Below are 25,011 nucleotides of genomic sequence, written 5' to 3' on the forward strand. Positions count from 1 at the left end.
CTGCTCCCAGGGTACCCATCATTTTGTACGCTAAAATGGTCTCAAATTAGACCCACACCTTCGTCCCTGTCCTTTTTCCTGTGTTAGTGTAAACTAGACACCAGTACATACCCAGGGGCCCCACTCACATATTTTAATGACGGGGGGGTCCGAAGGATTTTTTTGGGTCTGACATTTTGGCCAAAAGGGATTTTTTTCTATGAAAGACGCTGGGATTTTTTTGGGTCGTGAAAACAACACAGGGATTTTTTGGGGTATTGTATTTTTCATCAGCTCAAATCAACAATAACATAAGTGCAATTTACTGCTTGTGTGGTATTACGGGATATTTCTGAGATGGAAATCTATGTGAAAAGTAATTACCGGCACTCCGCGCGCATCTAATCCCTAGAGAAATATTCGATAGGTCACGTAATTCAAAGCCTTTCAAGCCAGTCATCAAGACCACAATGGAAACACTGTATACAAAGTGAACATTTTATGAATTAGATGTTTACCCGCTGATATATATCTATTATCAAATGATCACATTGCTATGTAAAAACAAAGGCAGGGAAAACTGATTTTGTAAACTAAACTCAAACCGGTAGTTAATGCTGTTGAGTTCCAGCAAGAGCTAAGAGGTCCAGTCAGTTGTGATCCCATTTTTGTTGTATGAAGAAGTTCTCTTGAAAATATTAGTAACATAACATTGTCTGTCCACCTTTTGAGATATCAGTTGCACAAAAACATGGTGAAGAGTCTGATGCCACGAGGTCTGTTACATTGGGATGTTTCGGTACAATAGCAAGCAAAGAATGTGCTAAGGACAAGACATGCTGTAGATGCCATAATGAATATCTTCCTGTAAAGTTGCCGCAGAAGATAGGATGAAGAGACACTATAACAGTCATGCGAGCTTTTTGTATTTGCTTTTGTATAGTTTTGTTTTTGACTAAAACCAAAGTTGAAGTTGACATGTTTTAGCTTTCCAGAAGATAAGTAATAAAATTTGCTGATGCAAAAACACTGAGGGATTTTTTAAGGTATGCTAAAAAAAGTAGGGATTTTTTTGGGTAGACAAATTCTGAAGTTGGGATTTTTTTGGCTATAAAATATGAACCTCTGTCGGACCCCCCCGTCATTAAAATATGTGAGTGGGGCCCCTGGGAGTACATATTAGTAGACCCAGGTACGTCTTGAATTAACACTCCTGGGTGGATACTTACCATCTTTGTTGCTCCCTTGCTATGATGGCAACCATTGTAGCAGAATGCAAAAATTTAGTGAAAATATCCTATAAATAAGTTCTTTTTTCAATGTAATATAGTCAACGCATGTAAGTGAAATGCAAAAAGGAACAGAACTTGGCTGCCACTTTCCAAATTTACTATGGTACTTTGGAGAGTACCGACAAATTATGCATGAGGGCTGAAGAAAGCATTCATTACTAAATTCAAGTATTTCTAGATATGTAAACCTTCCGCTTTCATACCGTATCGAAACAGAACTGACGTCAGAGGAAAACCACGGCAAAAAGGCGTCAAAAGGTTGTTTATGTGATTTAAGCGGGACTTGAAAATGTGCTACATGTAGAGAGTCACGAAAAATCACCGGGAGGGAACTGGAAACCACAAAAACAAAAACCTCGCTTCCATTCTTCTTTCTAGCTATTTTCTTCGTGCGTCTGCCATGTTTTCTTACTAGAAAGTTTTAGTGCAAAATGGCGAGAGATTTTGAGAATTCTTCCTCTAGGAGAGACAGAAGTCCATCTCCAAGACATGAACACAGGAGAACTCGGTATCCTCGTTCAAAATCACGCTCAAAATCGAGAAGTCGGAGCCGAAGCAGGGAAAGAAGCGGAAGCCGTGAACGTTTTCGGTACGTGCATTGCTATCTCATTTATAGTTTAACCTATCACTCCTAATTTTTGCAGATTCTTCGCGAATCCTACAGTAATTTGTAGAATTATGAAGTGTAAAGAGAAGCGAGAATCCAGGCCACTTTGAAGCTGTGGCCTTGGATGAGTGTCATGATAAAGTATCGGGGTATCCAATCGATGGAATCGATGATCGGAAAACCAATCGATCAATCGATATCAATCGATGAAATCAGTTAGTTGGTCTCGATTGGTATCAGCCAATCGATGATCAATCAATGACCACACAAAAATTGTTCATCAATTGCTATCGACTGACACAGCAACCTTGAACAGACATCACTCATGCTACCTGTGATGGGCTCCCGATGCTACCTGAAGCCCTGGGGATGAAATAAAGGTAAAACAATTTCAACCCAGTCTTCTCAACGCAAAGGATATATCCCGTTGCACATGTACTCAAATAACCCACTTGCCCATCATTGCCTTTCCGTTTCATCCGGAGTATTCAATTGATGGAAATCGATGATCAGAAAACCAATCAATAACCACACGAGTGGTCATCGATTATCAATATCAATCAATTAATTGATATTGACTGGCATTGACTGATATCGATTTCATCGATTGGATACCCCGGGTAAAGTGCATGATCATGCATTCATTCCGAACGCTCGTTTCGTCACGACTGTTTACATATATGTTTTTATTATATAAACACCAGTGAAATACCAGGTGAGATTTTGTACGAAAGCATGATATCTTAATTCACATGTGAAGAGATCACCGTTGCTATGACAACATAATAAATTGCTTCTTTCACAGGAAAAAGCTATTAAAGTGCTGTAGCGGTGTGTGACTGCCATCTTGAATCACCTAACATCTTTCATACATGTAGGTTCATACATTGAGTACTCACCTCAGACCATTTTGGAAAGTGGTTCTTACTTGTTATTCATTCTGTGTGGTCTTCATAGACATAATAAGATAACTTTATCCCTGTTTCTTAGAAGAAGGGGCCCTGGAGCTCCCCAAGTAAAAAATCTGGTAAAGACACTGAAACCGCTATAACAACATCAGCTGCATTAGCATTTCAGTAGTACAATGTATGCTATTATTATTATAATTAATTTTGTCAGGCATCACAGACACAAGAGAAGGCTCACCCCAGAAAGCTTTATGGACAAGTAAGTTAATTCTCTTGCATTTTTTCACTACTTTTTCTATAATTTGAAATTTATTAAAATAATAATAAGGACATGTAACATACCTGTTTGGATTTTGTCCTTTAAACTTTTTCTCCCTTCCTTCCTTGTTGGGTGGTCATCCACTGGCTCAAGTTACATGTAGGACCAATTTGAATGCTGAGCATATTGCACATACAGGTCAGAGCAAACACATGTGCTAGCTGCAACACCGTGGCAAAACGCACTGTGCATGAGCACAAAATTTAACATCCGGTCAGCTTTTTATTTCCAGTCTAGTATATAAACCAATTGCACAAGCAAAACATTGCCGTCGCGCCAAGTTTAAAAGCAAAAAGGGAGAAACAGACAAAAAAGGGGGCAAAAAAATCACGTCAGTCGATAGCTGATATATTTTTCTAGTGTCAAACTTTTGCACCACATGGTTATCTGGTTGCACCAACGCTTAAAATAATGTTTGAAGTTTGTAGGTCGCGAGTGCTCCACAAGACGAATTTGTTTTTACTGGCTTTCTTGCATGCTACTGGTTTAGCATTAGTTAATAAGGCGATAACTAAGAAAAGAATAGCAATACTTATTAATGAAATTACGTCATTATTATCATTAACACTAGGAACAGGAAATAAAAGTTTAGTCCGTTCAATAATTTTTTTTTATTATCAGAGAAAACAAGAACTCAAAACAAAAGATGGGCGGGATTTAATAAAAACCTTGACTTTGATGACTGCAGCCACGAATATCCGCAGCTTTCGGTACTGGGAAACTAAACATGCTTAAAATGTACTTCATTCAAGAAAATGCCTAGTTAATTCTTACTGTGCTTAATAGCAATTCAATAGAAAAATGCTGTTTCTATAGAAACTGTAACGACAGAAAAGAGACGTAATTTACTGCCATTACCCCTCTGCAGTACTTATAGCTCAGTGTCTGAAGGGGCTGGAAAAATGACTGAAACAAATAAATCAAATAATGTGCATGTACCATAAAAAGTTTAAGAGGCATTAGTCAAACAATATAAAATGTTCAAACCTATGGCAGACGATTGGAACTCAGAACTACTGAGGACAACTCCAGCTAGTAGTCGCAGCCGGACTTAAATGCAAAGATTTTCTTTGTTTCAAGTCCAATGCCTTAATCTCATGGCCATGATCACAACACCTACCAAATGTTTCTCTTGTTTTGTCACAGGCGTAGGAAAGCACGTGAAGCAATCAGTGCTTCAGGAGTCATTGAAGTTTGGGGTCTCTCTCCTAGAGAACCACCTCCTGAGTAAGGAGAGTTTAATCTGTTCTTTACAAGAATAAGCAGTTACAGTTAACTACATGTATAATTTTTCGGGAGGAAACCAACTCTAGGAACACAAGTCTTCTGAACAGGGCTCCCCCTTTGGGATAAACATCCCCCTACTACTTCCCCCTCCCTTCTTTAGTTTCTTGTGCATATGCTGAATTTTTGAGGTTAATATACACTCAGTGTATACTTTTATATCTTTTGTAAAAGGGTTTAAAAGTTCTGGGCTGGCACTAAGGGTGACAGGATTTTCCCTGGCTACCATTATCATGAGCCTTGGCTATTTTCATAGGAGGCAAAAGGAAAATAAAACCAAAAGAAAATTCCAAACCATTCAATTCAGGGCTGCCTACCGATAAAATACTTGCTTATACCCAGCAACTTGAAATCTTGGTGACAGCCCAGAAATTTACATTTATAAGTTCCTATAATTAGCAATAATTAATGAATGAGGCTGAGTATCTTATGAAGAGTTATGGAGATCGAGGAGGGTGTTACGGCCTTGACCGATAACACTTAACTGTATTTGAAACTTTATTTGAAAATTCTTGGAGGCCATGTTTAAAAACTTTACTTTGACCAAGCTCACCCTCTCCAACCACTCCTTACTGCTTGCCATAGAATTTCTGCTTCACTTTGATACATGTACATGGAAGCTGAAAAAATCTTATTCACACATAATATTGTCAAATTGTATTGACAGCTCTGATGAGGAGATGAGAACTGCAGTATCAAATGGAATAAAGAATAAACGTGAGTACATTTGACCTTACATAGTGATTGAAGAATGGTAATCATACTGACTGGTGTCTTAGCAAAATAAACAAACCTTTAAGTGCATTGGAACTTAAAGCTTACAGTGTACATCTGGCCAGCTTCTGTAACAGGGGAAAATAGCATCATTTGTGGCTTCATTGTAGCTCAGCCTTTTCAAATAAGGGGAAAAGTAAAACTGAGTGGGTTATGTTGTTGTCACATGATGTCATGGCGGCCATATTGATGTATCAAAACAATGAAAGGTGACCATGTTGGGGACCATTATGTCTGTGGGATTAATTTCTTTTCTTCTGCAAAAAGTTTCTTTCTTTTCTAAGGAAGTTGCTTATCCATTATCTATTTGCCACAACAAATTTGTCATGTTGCCTTGACAAATCACAAGTACAATGCGAACCAATGCATGGAACTTTACATTACATTGCATTTAGTTTTTGATTGATGTGCTTGGTGCTGTTTCCTGAACACAGTTTCCTAACGAAACTTGAGATTAACCCCTTAAGTCCCAATGGTGACCAACATCCATTTTCTCCTAACAATATTCATACCTTGTCAAGAGATTTGGTTATGAGAGTTAATAAAATGATCATCTAAGAGAAAATGCTTTGATCTTTTATCAAATTCTCAACACATTCTTAAAGGAAATATATAGAGATTAGTTTGGAGAATTTGTATCTGGATATTGGGGCTTAAAGGGTTAAGTGCTAATTTTCTGCAAAGGATTCTTCCATGCTCTTTTAGCTTCATGTTTTTTGTCAGTCCATCTCCAATTGAGTTATTGGTCATAACATGCATGAAGATCCTCCATTATTGTGGAAATGGTTGCAGAAAATTTGCTCCTTATTCTACAGGACCTTCTAGATGGTCTTTGATCCAAAATTGGACATACTGATTGAGGGTTGAAATCCTCACCTGAGATATCAAATGACCCAGTCATTATGTAAACACTATATTATGAAATCAAAAAATCATCCTGGTATGAAACTCGTGCTGGTGCATGTTTTCTCATGTAAACACTCCCTAATGTTCCTTCCCTTCCAATCCGTGAGTGAATGACAGAGACTTGTAAGGTGGTTCTAACTTTTGAGTCTCCAGATGAAATGCTACGGTGTGACGATTCAATTGAAATCTTTTCAGCAATAGGATTTCATGATACACTGTGTTCTTTTGTTTTTCTTTTTTTCTTTTGGAAATTGTGTTGAAATTTGACTCTGGTCACAATTGGGATTGAAATGGTTAAGACGCTCAGGACAAACTCAAGTGATGTTGTATTGTATCAGGGCAAAGAGGCCAAAAACCACACCCTGTGTAGCAACTTGTTTCCTTTTTAGCTCCACTCTCAGCTGATACTTTTATTACATTGACACTCGTTACATGTAGGTGTTTTAGCTGATAGTGAAAGTGAAGATGAGAGCAGCGAAGATGAAAAAAGGAGAAAAAAGGAGAAGAAGTCCAGCAAGAAAAAGAAAAGAAAATCACGTCATAAAAAGAAAAGGTGACTGGAACCCTTAACCTATACCAGAGCTAGTTCAGCTAAATTTTGCTACCCGATACTAGAGTAAACTCCCCAAATCCCCCCTATCCTAGAGTAGCTGTTTCCCTAGTCTAGATAAAATCGTCAATCAACTGATCAGTTTCCTGAAAAATGATACCCTTTTCTAGACCCAAAATTTAATGTTCTGATTTATATACCCTATTCTAGAGTAAACTGCTTGAAAACCATACCCTTCACAGTGGCACATAGAGACCTATATAGCCCATATATGGCAGTACCCCCCCCCCCCGGATGTAGAGTCAGTTGTACAGCTTGCCATTTGAGCAAGCTGTAATTTACAATCTGTACTATAGCATGTACTAGCCCAAGAGTCATTTTAACCAGTCTGAAAAAAAAATTGATTAGCAGGATTGATTACAGTTCTTCTGAATTTTAACTTTAAAATCCTGATAGCAAAATCCACTAGCCCTGGGCTAATCCGACATGCCTTTCTTTGCTCGCTGAATCTGTGGTTCCGAAAAGTATCCATACTCACCCTCTGGCAGTCATTGGAATTTACGAGGGGTAGCAGTCTAATACACTAGAGTTTTTAAAGAAAATGATGACCCTATTGAAGTGGAATTTCTCGAGAGGAATGGGTAGCGGTCAAACCATTAAACCCTGTAGGTGAGAGTATGGATATTTTCTGGACCAGCTTATTGTAACATGCTGGTAATATTGGAAAAAGTAGTTGAGCGCTTTTGTTTTACGTTTCGTGATACATTGTATTATTTTTATCTTTCCAGCAAAAAGCATCGCAAAAGGAGGACGAGGCATAAGTCAAGCTCGGAAAGTGAAGATGAATCTGAAGGTATTCAGTGTGGTATTCGTTCCGCCCGGACGACAGTCGATTCACCCGATGACAAATAACACTTTACAACACAGCGTATCAGAAATGTTTTTTAGTTAAGCTTGTATTCTACTACTGCGATTGCTAAAAAGAGTCAAGCGATCTCGATGGTCACATTCGAGAAATACTATAAGATTGTAAATAAAACTTAACTCTAAATGTACCGCCTCAGCGATCGCAACGATCGCTTAACGTCGATCTTTGATATATTTTGTGTGATATGCAGTCACTGTAGTTCACGCTTATTCCATTTTTTCAAATAAAAATCTGGCGAGTCGACTTACATCCGGGCGAAACGACCTGCTACCTTTAGTTAGAGGTTTTTAAAAATAGCTGTATAACAAAATGGCAACGTTGTTGCAGCCCCATCGTTTGTTGGGGACGCGAATTTTATGTCATGAATTTAGAAAACTTTCATATGCCCTATTCATTTTAACATACACATACAAAATATATGTTTCAAACAAATTTTCTTACTTGAAAATGATGTGAACTGCGTGCTTACAATATACTGCAGCGCTAACGCAGAGACCATGGGTTCGAATCCCGTGGAAGTCCCGAAATTTTTTCCGTTTTATTTGCAATTGCTTAAATAGCAATTACCACAGTGACGATCATATCTTCAATTTAAATTTTCTTACTCTTTCTTAATGCATATAGGATTTGATTTCATAAGAAAATTTCCCTCAGCACACTGCAACACATCATAGCCAGTTTTAGAACCCGTTTCGTGCAGGTCTGTACTTATTAAGGGAGGTACTTATTGCAGCAAAAAGTTGTAAACTAATTTATCGGAGTCAGAAATTGTAAAATCTTTAAAAAAATCATTGAGCTATGGTGATTTACTCGACGGTCTTTTGGTGTCTTTTTCTTCACAGAAGGAGATGCTGATGTCGAGTGGCAAGAGGCCTGGATTGAAAAGAAGAAAGGTTGGTATCGTTAGTGTAGTTGTACAATGGACTTTGTAAGCATTTGTATCCTTTCCTCCGACTTAAAACTTAAAATGACAAGCAATTTATTTGTCAGAGAATTCTAATTTTAACGCCACAGACTAAAGTTTGCAACATCTTTAAATACATAAAGCCTTTGTCATTCACCACTTTCACATTGCCCATAATACACCTTTCTTACCCCACCCCCACCCCCCCCCCCCTCCGCAAAAAAAGTTTGCATACGACTTATTGTTTTCAATCTCTTCTTAGTATTAGTCGTCCCAAGGGAAGATAAAGGCAATGCTTTTTGGGGGAGTAGGGGTAAACAAGGTGTATTATAGGCAATGTGATATAATGGTGAATTCTGAAGCTCAGCGCGGAGGGCAGTTGCTTACAACGACTGTCGTTCTGTCAAACTCTTTCTTTTAACACCAGACATTTTCAATTACGTCCCTGATGAAGGATAAGGGTGAAAAGGGCGAGTTTTTCGCCCCCTTCCAAACTGAAGGCCTTTTCACAGATCAATTCTGAAGCTGCTTTAAATTGGAAAGCTTTATTCGTGGCACGCACTGCTCAGTTTATATTTATTTGACTGTTTGATTCTTAGACCAACTCAAAGAAGCTGATAATGGCGTTATAGGACCTGTACCACTGGTACAAGATGCAGCAAATCAGGATATCAGAGAGTAAGGGCAATTTAAATTTAAAACTAACGCGATTTAGAGAGAGTGACTCTCGGCCGTTTAGATTATCATGCGTTTCTGGGGAACTGCCCATCTACCCCTCCCTTAAGCCAACTTGTTGCCCTAAGTGAGAAGTAAGTGTTGATGTTGGCTTAGGAGAGGGGTAGGTGGGCAGTTTCCCAGAAATGTATAATGACCCTTATCGGATCATCATACGTATATCTTCGCTCACTTTTAACGTATCGCCTTTAAACTTGGTAAACTTGGGGAGTTTCCTAATTTTAAGGTGCTATTTCCAGCAGTGTCAATGGATATTCGCCGACTAGTCTTAAACAAAACTCGAAAAAAACCTTAGGGGTAAAGGTGTATCAGAATGTGCTTCACAAAGTCGCGTAATTTCAAAGACGTTTTTACGGTGGGCAAATGGATGTGAAAGAAATGTGTCTTAACACGAACCCAGCTACTTTGTGCTTTGTAACAAGCGGACAGAGACAGACTGAAAACGGTCGAGAAAAAATGGTGACGTAATGTTGTGAGACTGAGGCCTACTAGAGCTCTGTGCTATTTCTCCCATCTTACGCGGCGCAGGGTAAACACAAAACCTTCTTTATTCGTCCAGTCTTCGGTAACGAGCCTGCGATCTCTGCCCCACAGACCACTAATTAAAACCAAACTAACCCTACAGAATGAGCTGACACTGTTGTTTTGCTTTCCGCTTAACTTGTTCCTTTGTTATCAGCTTTGGTGGTGCGCTGTTGCCCGGTGAAGGTGAAGCTATGGCCCAGTATGTCAAGGAGGGTAAAAGAATTCCTCGTCGTGGTGAAATTGGCCTCACCAGTGATGAAATTGCCACTTTTGAATCCTCTGGCTTCGTTATGAGCGGAAGCAGGTTTGAATCCTTGTTTTGTGTTAGGCATATAAGACCTTTATATAAATAATTAATACGTTTCTGTTTAAAACCCAAAGATTTTCTCCGTATTTTGGCGTTGTGCCCTCACAAAAAAAATTACAAACAGACGTTTTCGAAAACGCTTGAAATTTTCTGGGTTTTTTTTGTTACTTTAATGTTGACGGGTAAAAAGAAAGGTTCTCGAAAACGCCGACATAACTACTCATACGCTACATGTTAATTTTAACAAGGGAACAGACGAGAGCGAAGCGTTTCTGACGAAAAGAAGCTCAATATTTGGAAAAAATGAACAGATAGTACATTAACTGGTATTTTTTACAACCTTGCCCATGTTCCACTTACTAGAAAATGAGAACTTAGCAAAAAAAGAATAACAAACGCCTTGGACTTTAGTCCGCGAAGAGCACATGTCGGAGCAAACGAAAACGTACCGTCAGATGTGCGTTTTTAATGGCTGATTGTGGACGGAGACGGTTTTTAAGCATTATGACGATCATGGCAACGGAAAAGTCACATTATGCTCGGAAATAATCGTGTCCATGATTATTTTGACGGTGTAAATTGAGCTTAAACCTCGGCCACAATTTTAATTTCTTAATTATGTAATGTTTTAAGACAGGTTTCTTCGATTATCATCATTATTGTCATTTTGTATGAATGGATGTATGTATTTATTTTATTTTCTATTCTCTCTTAAGACATCGTCGTATGGAAGCCGTCCGTCTGAGAAAAGAAAACCAGATTTATAGCGCTGATGAGAAGTAAGTTATTTTGTGTCTATTTACCCTTTTAAAAAATTTGTTTGTCGCATACAGGTATATACGACGTGCAGTTAAGCATCACTTTAGACGATGCGTTTATGAGTTTACAGTTGTACTTGTAGTCCAGGTAAAACCGCAAAATAAGGGCAATTTTGTGAAAGCTACTACCGTGCGGTATAGCTATTTGATAATGTACAGGTGGTTCTAACTTTTGTATCTGTGTACGAAATACTTGAGTGTGACCATTCAAATGAAAGCTACTGATCGTTACCTTCCTTTGTTGCTTTTTATTATGCTGTACATGGTGGTTCTCACTTTTCCAAATTTTGGAGTGTGTGGATGAAATCCTGTGGAGTGTCCATTCAAATAAAAGTTACTGAGTAGTACTTACCTCTGGTGCTATGTTTTATGCTGCACGCGGAAGTTCTAACTTTTCAAGTCTCTGGACGATATACTAAAGTGTGACCATTCCGTGAAAGCTACCTAGCAGACCTTCCTTGCGTTTCCAATTTTATCAAGCTTTGAATACAAAATGGTAAGGAATATTGATTTCTCATTTCCTTATCTTTCTCTCTTAGACGAGCATTGGCCATGTTTAATTACGAAGAAAGATCAAAGAGAGAGAACAAGATATTATCCGACTTCCGAGAGATGATTCACCAAAAAATCAACAACAAGAAATGAACTGTAAACCATAATTTTCCATTCGTACACCTTCTGTCATCTCCCATCCTGCATATTGAATTTATTAGTATTAGTATTAATATTAATATTATTATTATTATTATTATTATTATTATTTTAATTTAACTGTCGGACAGCAAACAGCTAAAATTGTACAGCGAACTGGTTTACAGTTCAGTTAGCAACAACGACGGCGACGGCGACGGCTACGGCTACGAAAACGTCACTTAAAAAGTGAATTGGCGCAACTTCAAACTTTATCTCACTTATTCCAACTCGTTCAGTCCGTCAAATGTTGGCAAATTTTTCTGGAGTTGAATTCTAAAAGACTGTATCAAAGTTCAGGAAAAGAAAAAGAAAGTCGTTGTCTTGTGTTCACGTTCTCGACAAAACGTGAAATTAGGCACTTTCAGGTTCTAGTGCAGCCACGGCAAAGGAGTGAAGAAAAAAGCCTGATGCAAGTGCAAAGTTTTGTTTTGCCAATCAAAACCTATTGCTTTTTTCCGTTCTCGTTGCCTTCACCTTAGTCGTTGCTTAAGGTCTCTATTCTAAGTCGGAGAAGGAGGATGCATCCATTATCGTAGGCATGACGACGTTAGTACGTTAACTCCAGCTGTACTCTTTAATAGGCCATTTCCGAGTTGTCCTAAGCCTCTATTTCAAAGCGAGGCTAAGTGCGAAGCCATTAATGTGAAAAATATTTTTTATTCTCATGCAAATAACAGGAAAGGTGGTGCACTTAGCCTCTTTTTGGCTTATTATCTTTTGTTCGCGCCCATTTTTGTGGATTTTTTACCTCTTGCCCCGATTGACTACCCCTTAGGTCTACGAGATCGCCCTAAAGCGCGGTCACTAGTCACTAACGAAAGTCATAAGCTTAGAGTTTCTTCTAAGAATCTGGCATCATATATACGTAAAACAGATTGGTTTGATTTTTACGTTCGTTAAGCTAGCATCCTAGAAGAGAAACCTGTTTTTAGGTCTCTTCGTGAAGCGCTTTTTTTATCTCTGTGGTGTTTCTGAATGACCACGTGCTTTGAATATGAAATCCACCCCCGTATTCTCGTCACAAATCTAAATTTCGATTGGTTGAGAGGAGCACTGCTAAAACACTATATTTGCAGAGGAACAAAACCATGCATAGGTAACATGGGAAGGTTACAAAGCTAACGAGAAGACTCATGGGAAGGCCCCAAGGTACTTTGTTCACTTTGTAAATTCTAAGTTCTTGTTTTCTACCACGATGATACTGTTTCCAGTCGTTACACAAGGAACTTCTCCCTGATGCGTGTACTAGCCTATTGTGAACTTATTTTACGTCAATAGACAATGATAGCTGCAATGATTGTATGCACGGGTCGTAAAGCGATGAAATGTAGTATATAATATTCGATTTTCATTTGGTACTTGTAAATGCATATGTTTTAAGTAATAAAGAACCCATAAAAAAACAAAGAGTTCTTGGGGTTGATCAAGTAGTCCGTTGAAGTTTTGGTGCCACTGTACTTGCTGTAGATTAATTACAATAAGAAAAGTATAGTTTGTTTATTCGGTGGATTGGTTAAGTTCCATCACTTGTAAATATATATCTGAAGTAACTCTTCGAGAACAAGAAAATATTATAATACACTTTGTATCACTAAGGTTGATAGTGCAATTGAATTTTAACTTTTGTATGTTCAGTTTTTGTTTTTGTGTTTTTGAGTTTGTCGGCATAGTGACGTAAGACACTGGGTTTGAAACAAACGAAATGACATTTTAATCGAGGATAACATTGCATTGAGCCACTACATTGAGGGTCTCAATGGGGTGGTGGCTTTTACGGTTATCGGCTAAAATTTTGGCTCATTTACGGCTATCGGTTAATTTTTTCCAGTTACGGTTAACAACAAAGTTAAAAATTAATTTCTTTTGTTTCAAGGAGTTAAATATTAATAAACCGGTATTTTTTGTATCTTTAAAGCAAAATAAAGGTCTTAGGATCATCTCGGGATGAAATAAGCCATTCTTTTGCAAAATTTTAACATTTGAAGGACTGTACAGAACGACTGTCTGCCGTTGCCTTGTCCGTAGGCCTCATTCTTCCGCGCGGCTGATGCGTTTCGGGTCACGTGGTCTGAGCGAGTTTTTTTCTCAGATACACCATCGAAATGCCTTGACCGAGATTGCGTGGGAAGACGCCGTAGCGTCAGAGAAAAACAGGGAATTGTTAAATGGAATTTTTGTTTATCGTCGACGTGTTTTACAAAGAGTGACATCTCTGCGTGTTGCTAGTATTTCGAGGGCACGACCTCCTGAAAATCTCAAATATTAATCCCCAGTAAGAAGCCAGATTTTCGCCGTAGAAAAAATTAGTTCTCCGAGAGAGCGGCGGCGGAAATGGAGCCCAGGTCTAGGTGGTCCTAGGTCAACACCTAAAAGCTAGGTGCTTGGCCTGACCTGCGTACGAGGTCAAAGTAGCCGGGAAATAAAAACGCAACCATAAGTGAGTTTAGCACCTTCCTTAAAATTAACAAATCTAGGGAACGATTTCTTTTACGGTTAACTCTTTCTTACCCTATTTACGGCTAACGGTTAAAATTTTTCAATTTTTACGGCTATCGACTAAATTTTTGGCCGTTTTACGCCTATCGGTTAACCCCATTGAGACCCTCTACATTGAGACTAGCAGCCTAATACCCATGATGCTCTCGGACTCGCTAAACCCTAGAAACTATCCTTCGAGTACCCAGCTATTTCTTACACTAGGCGCAGGTGAAATGTGGCGAGTAGAGGTCGCTTTTCCGCCTTGCTGCTACTTCCCAAGCTGAGGAGGATCCAGGATTTAGTGGCGGGGGCGGGGGGGGGGGGGGGGGTTCGGATAAATAGTCCCCGGAAAGGCAATTTCCAGGGTTTTAAAGGATAATTGTAGGTTGCCACACGCCTTTGAAACGACCCCTTTTTTAGCTGTTTTAATCATGGACTACTTCTTAAAAATTTACAACAATCGAGACCAATAACAAATATAGATCTTAAATAACGTGTGGGTATTTAACCCTCATTTTAGGCTGCTATGCTATCAATTCAACGGAAAATGATGATGGAGGACTACAACAACGAGACTGGAAATAGGCTAGCTATTTTCTAATTGTTCCAAGCTTCTGTTTTAAAACGAGGTCGACGAGGCAAATTGAGACCGGAAGCCTTTCAAGAAAATTCATTTTCACAGATGTCTCGTCGCTCAGCGGGAGGGTTGAAGATTTCTCTTCCCATGATAGTTTAACTTCTGGTAATTTATGCTGGCACTTGTTTTCACGTGGTTTAAATGTTACGCTAGTCTTTTAACTGTTTTTTCTTCGGTTAATTCTTCGAGGTATCTAATATGTTTTCTATAATCAACGAAGTTTCTTGAAGTTGTTACCAGAGACCTTAAAAGAGAATATTCTACTATATATTAAGTTTGTACAACATTTAGGTACTGGAATCGCTTTATTGCAGCACAAGCACCAATTTCTAATTAAAAGGGCACTATATCGGTAAGGTGTGAATCGATTTCAAGACCAATCCATTTCCGAGCTTATTAACCTATCACCTGTCGTTAAAGAAGAGAGGGGGCGTTTTAATTTTTCTGCTCGTTTTTGAATGGTCATCAACCATTTTTGCACTTGGCGGTGCAGTCCATAAGCGATCTTTGAAGTTACCATCATTTTTTTTACTTACATTACTCACAGTGATGTGAACCTGTAATATATACAACAAAGTCGAGAAAAATTTCCCTTCATGAATTCGCCTAATAATTATATGAACAGTTGATTGGCAATTAGATCGAGATGAAAATCATTGAGGAATGCTGAATGTCCAACAGAGCTGATGACATTGTTGTATACGGACAGACAACTGAGGAGTATGTAGAAATCTTGTGACATTGCTAGATCGATTACAGGAAAGAAACCTAACCCTTATCAAGGACAAGTGCAAGATTGGAATGAATCAAATTGTTTTCATTGGACTGATTTTAAGTGAGCATGGCTTGGAACCAACAGAGGAAAAGGTCAGAGCAGTTCGTGAAACAGAGCACCCGGCTTATCAGTTTCAGCTCAAGGTTCTTGCCAAATTTTGCGACAACCGCAGAACCACTACGAAAGTTGACACGACAAGACACCAAGTGGCAGCAGGAAAGAGAGGAAAATGAAGCGTTTGAGGCATTAAAGAATCAGTTAACTGAGGCGTCAATGATGGCCCACTACGACAAGAACGCTCCAACTGAGATAGTAACCGATTCGACCAAGTCGGACTTGGGGCAATACCCAGGGTCGTAACCAGGTATATGGGATCAGGGATCACAGTCACGGGATCGGGATCATAGACCCGGGATCCCGGGTCACAAGTCATGGGATCAGGATCAGCCATTTTTTGTGTGTGTCTTTGAGGGATCAGGGATCGAGCTTTTCAGATACTTCATTATTAATGAGAAACTAGACTACTTCGTTCAGCAAGGAAAAAGACCTCTTTTCAGGTATATTGAAAAAGCTTAAACCTCGCTTTATAATATTTTTGCCCTTCCGTCATGCAATCAGCAGTTTTAAAGCTTACCTTACTCGTATTTTATGGTTGACGTCCAGCGGTTTTACTAAAAACAAGGGTTTGGCTGGGGTGCTCAGTCTCGCAGGCTCATAAAACCTGGTCACATATTGCATTTACGCGCGCATTTGCGGTTTCCGCTGTGTCGGACTCTCGAAGAAGAGCAAGGTGGGCAAGTCAAGGAAAAGAAGTCGAGAACGACGGTATGAAAATCTAACTACTATTTTGCAATTTTTACCACACTCTTGCCATATTTTTCTGTTCAGATCATGGTTGTAAAATGCCGTGCGCAAATTGAAGGCCACTGTTGTTTATATTTCCAGATCACGTTCCTATTCTTGGTCGCCAGCGAGAGAACAGAGAGAACGGTCACAGCGATCAGCGAGCCGAACGCGATCTTCGAGCCGGCTAGTTAAGTGTTCTACTAATTCCTCTATTCAGCTTGATAAATTATTCGACATTAGGTTCTCATAGAAACACTGTAATTTCTCACGCGGTTATGGCTTCAAAAACCGTGACAAGGTCTTCACTATTCTGTTGCAATCTGCAACTGTGTCAGAAGGAGTAAATAGAGTAATAGAGAACAATGCATCAGATACATTGTCCTTGCCGGCCCTCAAAGGACATTTTTATTAACGAAGATCTCGGAAATCTCAGTCGAAAAGATCTCGTTCGCCGAATCGTCATCACAGACATGAAATGCATCAACGACCAAGGTAAAGCTAATTCGTTATTTGTAAATCTGATACCCTGAGGTGCATGTAAAAGTCACGCGGGCGAGTACATTACCACATTGTCACTAAGTGTCAGCAAGTATATCACTGAGTACTATCGCAGATATCAAGCAAGCGAATAAGCGAAAATATCGTGGGCAGTGGGGAAATGAAACGCTAAATGCACATCCTCGACCTTTAGATCAGTGTTTAGATACTGTTCATCCTGGTAACCAAAGTATTTTAAACGTGCTTTACTTCTGTCCAGTTTTTTCGAAGCCCTTGACCATCACTTTCATGCTAACAATCTATACCATGCTGCAGGAAGGCCACATTGACGATATGACAGCCAAATGGCTATCCCTAACGCCTAATCCTCCGCGTATCCCTATTTTCTACACACTTACAAAGATTCACAAACCGACGCCTGTCGGTGTACAGACATTGTAAGAAATACCTTGGGCGCCAGGCGGTGACCCCTGCTAACACCACGCCTCCTGTGAAGACAACAACCATGCCAACGACGCCTTGGAGGGACCTTGCAGTAGATTTGATGGATCCACTGTCAACAGGAGAGAGCTTACTTGTCACTGTCGATTATTATAGCCGATGGACTGAGGTGGATGTTTTTTAATTGTTCGAAACACAACTAGGGGTAGGTCATAAAGTGTCTAGAGAAGCACTTCACCCGCCACGGGATTCCAGAGACACTACGGACAGACAATGGTCAAATCAGGTAAGTCATGAGATGGAGGAATTCTTGGATAAGCTGCGGATCAAGCATAAGAGGACTATTCCTTTGTGGCCTAGAGCAAATGGAGAGGAGGAGCGACAAAACAAGTCACTGCTTAAGGCAATGCGTGTTGCCCATGCTGAAGGGAAACCATGGCAACGAGAATTGCAGAAAGATTTGTTAGCTTACAGACTAACACCTCACTGTAAAACCGGTGTCAGCCCTGCAGAGCTGTTGTATGGAAGGAGAATCCAAACCAAACTGCCATAGTTTGAAAGCACTGAGGAGGGAGAGAGACCTGGGGTAGATGTAATGATTGTATATTGGGCTGCCTGTGTAATTGGTGCTTGTAATGCATTGTAGATGTGGGCGAGTGTGAGAATTCAACATGGCCGACTGAAACGTGTTGTTTCCTGAGAGTATAATCCACCACCATCGAGGACTGGTCTGGCGTTCGGACATTGCAATTACTAGTTGACCTAGTTACTGGCATGCATTCTTATTAGCGGTTTTATTGTTTCCCAAATTATCTGCAGTCTTTTGTTAAACTGTAACCTTTCTAATCTTCATGTATTTTCTTCTATAGAACTAATCTGTTATTATGTGTTATAAGTTGTCATAGCCATTGTGTACTCTTCTTACATTAATACTTTATATTCATATATAAATTTAACTATTTTAGACTTCCTTAATAGCGTGGTAATTGCGTTTCCCCCTTCTCTTTCTTTCTTTTTTATGTGAGCTCTTTTCTGTGCTACAGATCTTTCTGACCTGTAATTTATTTCTATTCGTACCCCGCATACCCACACTGTATATTTCAACTGTAAGTACTTTCCTTAATATACATGCGAGTTACTAGAGTGCCTCCTCGGGATTTCGCCTTCTGGGCGAAATCACTGCGGGGGCAATGATCCGAAAAAGACGAAAAACTATGCGAGCTATAAACAGCCAGAAAACTTATCCCTAGGACGACCTTATCGCACTATGAAAAGTGATCCACGAACCACGTCGCAACAAAGGGCGGAATGAAATTAAATTGATTGCTCATTCAGTGGCCCATTATTGAAGGAATAACAGTTGTTGGAAACACCTCAAAAATGCCGTGCTTAGTTCATTTGTCTGGCAAGATATTTATTATATGCCAGGTGTGCAGTTTTTCTAATACAGAGGAAATGGAAACGCCGTTTTGGGGACCACGGAAATAAGCGCTGAAACTTATTTAACAAATGAGGAGGGACCCACAATAAAAGGGAGATTAAGCAATCACCACGACGACGGTGACGACAGGTTAAAAATCCAAGTTAATTTTGATTTAGTAAAATAACAAGTTGCAAAAATCTCGATGAATTCACATGAATTTAAAAAGAACTTGTCCGTGAAAAGAATATCGGAAAAGAAATGCAAGAATTTATTTGACTAATAATCTACATTCTCAAACAAATCAAAACAACATCAACTAAGTTTTAACAAACAGCGCTTAGGCCTCGGATCCAGACAGACATGCTTTTAAAACACATTTTTCTTGTGGATTTGCCTTCCATCCACGCTTATCCGACTAAAACTGTGACAGAAAACGTAACTTTTGAAAACGCTCTCCAGGGTGAAAACGCTCACTGCGCTTTTCATTAATTAACAAATAAAGCTTCGGTAAAATGGGCAACAAAAACGTGCAACTTTCTTTTGCAAGATTGCTGCAAAACGAGTTGAAGAGCAATGTTGAGCGTTTTAGCACAATCAACAACCCTCACCCCGTCAACAACCTGATTTGTTGCAAGACAGGTTCGGTGTGGGTGGTAAAACGCGCTACATCGCTATTCAACTCGTTTTGCAGCAATGTTGCCAGACAAATTTTTTTTTATTGCCCGTTTTACCGAACCTTGACACAAACTCTGACCGTTAAAAGCCAGCTTCAAATGCGTTTTTCGATGCCGCCAATAATAATTTCGATCACAAGCATCGAATCTTGAAACACAGAAAAGGCAAAGCGGATTGAAATTCACCAATCAATCATCACAAACCATGGCCTTTTGAACTTGATAAAGTAAAGTTCTTTTTCTAAGAGGTTCGCTAAGATGTTTGACGGCAGCGTTAGTTGGCTTTGAACTTCAGTTTTCACGTTTTTTTTGAAAAGCGCGAGTAAATAGGCTGGCTCTCCCTAGTGAAGAAAAAAATTTTCGAAAACGATGACGTCAAAGTATCCGATCTGATCGCTGAAACCTTGCCCAGCGATCAGAACAGGTACGTGTGGTCGCGAATTTTTTGAAAACAGAATTAATTCCTTTGGAAGAAAGAAATAACTAAGGCCTAGGCCAAACGCCGAACTTTTCATAAGACGAACCAAACTTACTGAGTTAGGTTCATGAAAAGTTCGAAGTCTGGCTCAGTTAAGTTTGGATCGTCCAACACGTTCTATTCGTCTGCTTAAGACGAATAGAATGTCTGAACATTGTCTACGGGACAAACGTCGATCTTCACATGCGACGAACTAAACTAATAGATTAAAAAGTTGAATAAGAATGTATATTAAGCCTCACTCGGGAGAAAATTTATAAAAATTGCGTTATAATCTGATTCAGTTAATTGGTTCGACGCGTCCTAAGTTCGACTTCTGACCCAAGAGACGATCTTAACTTAATTTAGGTCGACCCAAATTAGAGTTTAGTTCGTCCCATGAAAAGTTCAACGTTTGGCCAAGGCCTAATACTTGTGGAAAGGGTCGTAAAGAAACATTCTTTCCACCTTCATGACAGAATTATTTTATTTTGTCACGTGTTGGCTATACATTACCCACACCCCCCACATTTTAAATAGAAAGTTCGGTGTATATTATCATTCATTTGCTTGCCAGAACGTTTCATTGTACTCAAAATGCCTCGTTGTTTTCTTCTTGAATTGCTCGACATTTTCGTAGTTGACTCTTAACCCAGTCAGAAAACTGAAATTCTGAACCGTCACTATACGATGAGCCTGTGACAGAATTAGTTTCTCTTTTGCTTGCTGTCCATTTATCCCATCCTTCATTTTCCCAGTCATAACTATCATTACTTCTGCCATATTCTTGAATTTCATCATAAGCATCGTCTTTAGATGTCTGTTCACGGTTCAAGGTCCGATCTGAGAACTGTTCCTGATGTCCAGACTCTTCTTCTGACACTTGATCAAAACAACCTACCATCGAGCTTAACGTCATCTTTTGTACATAGGGCCGGTGAATCCTTTTAAAAAGAGGGTCGCCCTCTTGCCCTTGAATTTCACGGCATATTTGCACCTGTTGGTTTGCCCATTGTGTGAACTGAAATGTTGGTGTCTCGGAAAACTCAGATTCTTTACAAGGACTATCTTCAGTGAAGTTTACATCATGAGTTTCTTTGTATTTTGATTTTGCATCTCTTTTCCCATGAGAAAAATCATCACAACTTGCATTTGTACAAAGGCTACATTGAACTGATTGTTCATTTTGAATTTCTCTGCACTTAGCTATTTGATCTTTTTTCCACTGAGAAAAATCCCAGCTACTTGAGGCAGTAAATGGACTATCGGTATAATCATAACAACTTTCGTCTTGCACTTCCTTGCATTTAGCTATCTGAACTTGTTTCCACTGAGAAAAATCACAGCTTCTTGCAGCTCTAGAATGGTTACCGGTATTTTCATCACAGATTTCATCTTGAATTTCCTTGCATTTTGCTATTTGATCTTTTTTCCACTGAGAAAAATCCCAGCTACATGAAGCTGCGGTAAATGGACTACCGGTATATTCATCAAAGCTTTTGTCTTGAATTTCCTTGCATTTAGCTATTTGATCTTTTTTCCATTGAGAGAAATCAAATGATGGACTCATTTCACTTTCCACTGGTAATGACTGGGTCTCTTCTTTAAGGATGCATAGAGGTAAATTATCACCACTTTTCAAAGTGCGGCATTTCTTGCGTGGAGGGCCAGAAGAAGCAATCACAAAGTCACTGTCTTCAAATAACCTACCCTGCTTTGCTGAGTTAGTTTCAAGACACTCCCAAAAGTCTTCAAAAGACTCATCCAATTGCGATATCCCACTGACGTTCAAATCATTGGAGCAATCCACTTCTTTTTCTTGATTAGAAGGTGCTTCTGTCAAATACCCTGTGAAACAAAAAAAATATTTTGACCCAGATGTACTAATATCAATGGCATTATTACAACTAGATCAACCACCACATGAGGGTTAGCTTAGTTTGTAGACAGCCACCTTCAGAGAGGGATGTTGAGGATTTCGATCCCTGGGTTGTACATTGTACTAATACTCAGGGCCCAGCTGTTTGCAAAATAATTTCCCCAAGAAAGGACCCTGGAAACAAGGTAAGTTTCTCAAAGAAAAATTTTTATCATAACCCAGAGTCAACTTTTAGTTTATATTACAGGCCTTGAAATAATGGCCAGTCAACAGACACTGTCCAGCCAGAATGGCGACTTGACCAGCGAAAAACTTCACGCGCAGGTCATGTTGAACAATCGTGCACATGCTTGTTCTTAGATAAACGGTCAAATTTTTACCTGTAACTCTTAGATTTTGTCTCCTTGTAAAAACACAATCACGTTCACCAATGGAAAATTACACAAGGACTGGTTAACCTTTTTTCCCAATAATATGACAGGTCAGAAACAAGACTTGACCGAGCAAAAAATAATATCTTTGAATGGTTGTTGTGTCTGCAACCTTTTGAAGATTATTTTGAGCCCTGGGATTCTTGTTGTTTTGTTCAAAAAGATTTTTTATTTTAATTATAAATAGTTATTTTATAATAACAGCTGAGTCCAAACATCAAATTGTAGGAAAAAAGCAATTTGAAGGAATATGCTCTTGTAAGCACTCAGATATGAATTTAAATTTGATACTACCATAAGTTATCTTTAACCTTTATTGAGCAACAGCTAGGGTCTAAAAACAACTGAGAAAGAAGGTAGAATAAGACACCGCATTTGCCCTGTAAAATGGCTTGACCTGCTACATTGCTACCTTAAAGGTGAGGCGCCTGTTAGTATTGTTGCTTTAAGAGCAGTGAAAATTTAGGGTGTTGCTTTTAAGCAAATATGGTACACTACATGCAAACCTACAGAGGATAGTGGGTGGTATACATATACATGTAGAGTATTTTGATATCTTTACATCAACAAGACAACATGCTTGAAATTTTAAAGGGATTCCATAGGGGGAGAAAGGGGTGGGGGGGGGGGGGTGACTTCCCCATAAAAATAATGGCAGTGCTACATATAGTAGGGCAAGTTTGAAAGTGCACCCTTAGCAGATAAAAGGATCTTGTTTAATTTTGTGGGCAAGGCTCAAATTTATTTTAACCCCTGGGTGGTGCTGCAACTGATTTAGTCAATCAGTAACAGAAGTCTTTGCCTCATTTTCATTGGCTTAGGGTGCTAAAAATGCCTTTAACTAAAAGGTACAACCTACCAAGTGAGGGTACATGTAAAAATGGTCATTTAAGGTTTTGGCAATGGGCTTCAAAAAATCCAACCGACCTTTGCAATGACCATTGTTGCAAAGGTCAGGTTCCCGGTCAAGCCTGAATTTTTTCAGTTTCTCTTTTAATTGAGGAACTTTCAACTTTCAAAACTTTTCTTTTGTTTCCTTGAATTTGGCATACTTGAGAAAGAAACTGTATAAATTGAGTTAGATCTTTGTTAAGCATGCACTCCATGTTGACAGGAAACAGTTTCAAACCCAGGCCTAGTGGCAATGCACTTGGTACGGCAGCCTTTGTCACTACCATAGGTTTATCAATAACTGGATGCCTGCTCTTCAAAAACTAGTTTGATGAGAGAAGACAAGATTGACTACATGTAGTTCAGAAGTTCAGGCAGCCCTGTTTAAACCAGTACAAATACACAACTCGGATCTCCTTTAAGGTATGAAGGGTATCCCTGTTACTTTAATTCCGCTCCCATCCCCCAGGGTCAAAGGTGAGTTTGATTTTATACCCTCCTAGTAATAGGCTAATAAGGATGTGCCACTGAATGGGGTCCTATTTTCACGACTAGGTTGACTTTTATTTGGTTACACTTCCGAAAGATGGGTGTAGCATCCATATATACACACACATACATCTCTGCGCACAGCTGAAATCTGGAAAATATATATTTTTTATTCCCCGAAAGCATTTTGATTGATAAATGTTTCACATTATGTTGTCTTTACCCATCTAAAGGGTAGACATCTCACCCTTTGATTATAACCTTCTTGATGGCGTCACTGTTTTACCTTTTTTCGTAAACATTGCACCTTACCCCACAACAATAGAGATGTAAATCAAACAACAAATTATTGCATTTTCCTTCATATTTTTTTAACTGAAAATGTCCTGGGGAAAATGTGGGAAATGACATTTCTGGGCCCCCTAAATTTGCCCCTGGATCCCCCTAGTTTGCAGTACATGTACCAATGTTTCTTTCAGTGCATAAACCTTCAAAACCTCACCCTATGCCCCTGAAAGAGTTACTAGAATTGGGTCGCACATTTTCCGCATTTTGAGATTAAGAAAAATTTTGTTTCTAGGAATTTTAAAAAATGTGTGAATTCATTTTAGGATGACTGACCTACTAGGCTATGTAAACCAAAAGTGGCAAAGTAAATTCCATTTGCCCAAAAGTGACAGAGACAGGGTCTATAATTGGCCACAGATTAGACTATAATGGGGTAGGGGGTAAGGTTTCTGAGAGGCCAGCGGCTTCAATAAACCCAGCAAAAATTGACCCAAGTACCGCCACCCCCTCCCCCCCCCCCGCCCCGACCCCTGGCGTGCTGGTATCGCGGAGAAGCAGTGAGGGGAGACAGTAACTGGATGCAAACGATTGCAATTTATAAATATTATTCCATTATTCTTGCATCTTATTAACTTACCGGTATCAGAGGTATTTTCCTTTTGTTTTCTCTTGACTGAAATTTTCGCCGGCAGTTTTCCCTTCAAGCAGCCAGCTCGTTCTGAAACACCTTCCAGAATTTTACCACGCCTGGAATCTTTTGAATAAGTTTCTGACCTAAAGTATTTATTAATTTTAGTCTGCTTAGCACTTTGTAACTTCTTTCTTGATCTTGGGGATAGCGGAGAGCTCGAAACTCGAATGTCGAGCCCGTTGCTTCGCTTAGCAGACGCACGTAACAAAAACTTCTGTTTTGATTTCTTTGCTTTTCCACTCTTTTGCAGAGGAAGCTGAGTTGATCTTTTTTCTTTCGTAGAAAGCCATAGCCCGCAACCTTCTGCTCGACACGACATTAATTTAAGCATAAAGAAGTCGGAAAAGAATACGAAATGCAGAAGAAGACGCTTGCAACATCATGGAACAAAACCGAACAAAACTACTATTCCAAATGGCGCGCCAAAGGAAGCCTCGCTTTCATCATACCGCTTGACTTAAGTAGGGGACCCTGGGGTTGCAAACGATCCAACGTAAAAAGTAAGCTCTAAAATATAATTGCAAATATCTCTAGCTACTCTTTTATCAAAGAAAAAAGTAAATTAAAATATTTGCCATAATCCT

General features: G+C 39.3%; 3 protein-coding genes across 3 annotated transcripts in view; 1 reads left to right on the forward strand and 2 right to left on the reverse strand.

Annotated features, from left to right (window-relative positions):
- Window positions 1–1,497, reverse strand: part of LOC140950107 (uncharacterized) — a 4,470-nt gene extending 2,973 nt beyond the window's left edge. The window contains exon 1 of the mRNA XM_073399282.1: window positions 1,209–1,497. The gene's annotated coding sequence lies outside the window, so the exon portion shown is untranslated. The remainder of the gene's footprint in view (window positions 1–1,208) is intronic.
- Window positions 1,498–1,657: 160 nt separating this feature from the next.
- Window positions 1,658–11,594, forward strand: LOC140950935 (NKAP-like protein). The gene is made up of 11 exons (XM_073400151.1): window positions 1,658–1,860; window positions 2,998–3,045; window positions 4,252–4,332; window positions 5,057–5,106; window positions 6,508–6,622; window positions 7,408–7,472; window positions 8,390–8,440; window positions 9,051–9,129; window positions 9,866–10,015; window positions 10,735–10,797; window positions 11,376–11,594. Exons 1-11 carry the CDS (start codon window positions 1,703–1,705, stop codon window positions 11,479–11,481), a joined length of 966 nt encoding a protein of 321 aa, XP_073256252.1. The 5' UTR covers window positions 1,658–1,702; the 3' UTR covers window positions 11,482–11,594.
- Window positions 11,595–20,285: 8,691 nt separating this feature from the next.
- On the reverse strand, window positions 20,286–24,809 carry LOC140949609 (uncharacterized). Its single transcript, XM_073398767.1, has 2 exons — window positions 24,374–24,809; window positions 20,286–21,606 (listed from the first exon to the last, which is right to left on the reverse strand). Exons 1-2 carry the CDS (start codon window positions 24,756–24,758, stop codon window positions 20,351–20,353), a joined length of 1,641 nt encoding a protein of 546 aa, XP_073254868.1. The 5' UTR covers window positions 24,759–24,809; the 3' UTR covers window positions 20,286–20,350.
- Window positions 24,810–25,011: the final 202 nt, after the last annotated feature.

Source organism: Porites lutea, chromosome 10 (genome assembly GCF_958299795.1).
Source record: "Porites lutea chromosome 10, jaPorLute2.1, whole genome shotgun sequence".
NCBI lineage: Eukaryota > Metazoa > Cnidaria > Anthozoa > Scleractinia > Poritidae > Porites > Porites lutea.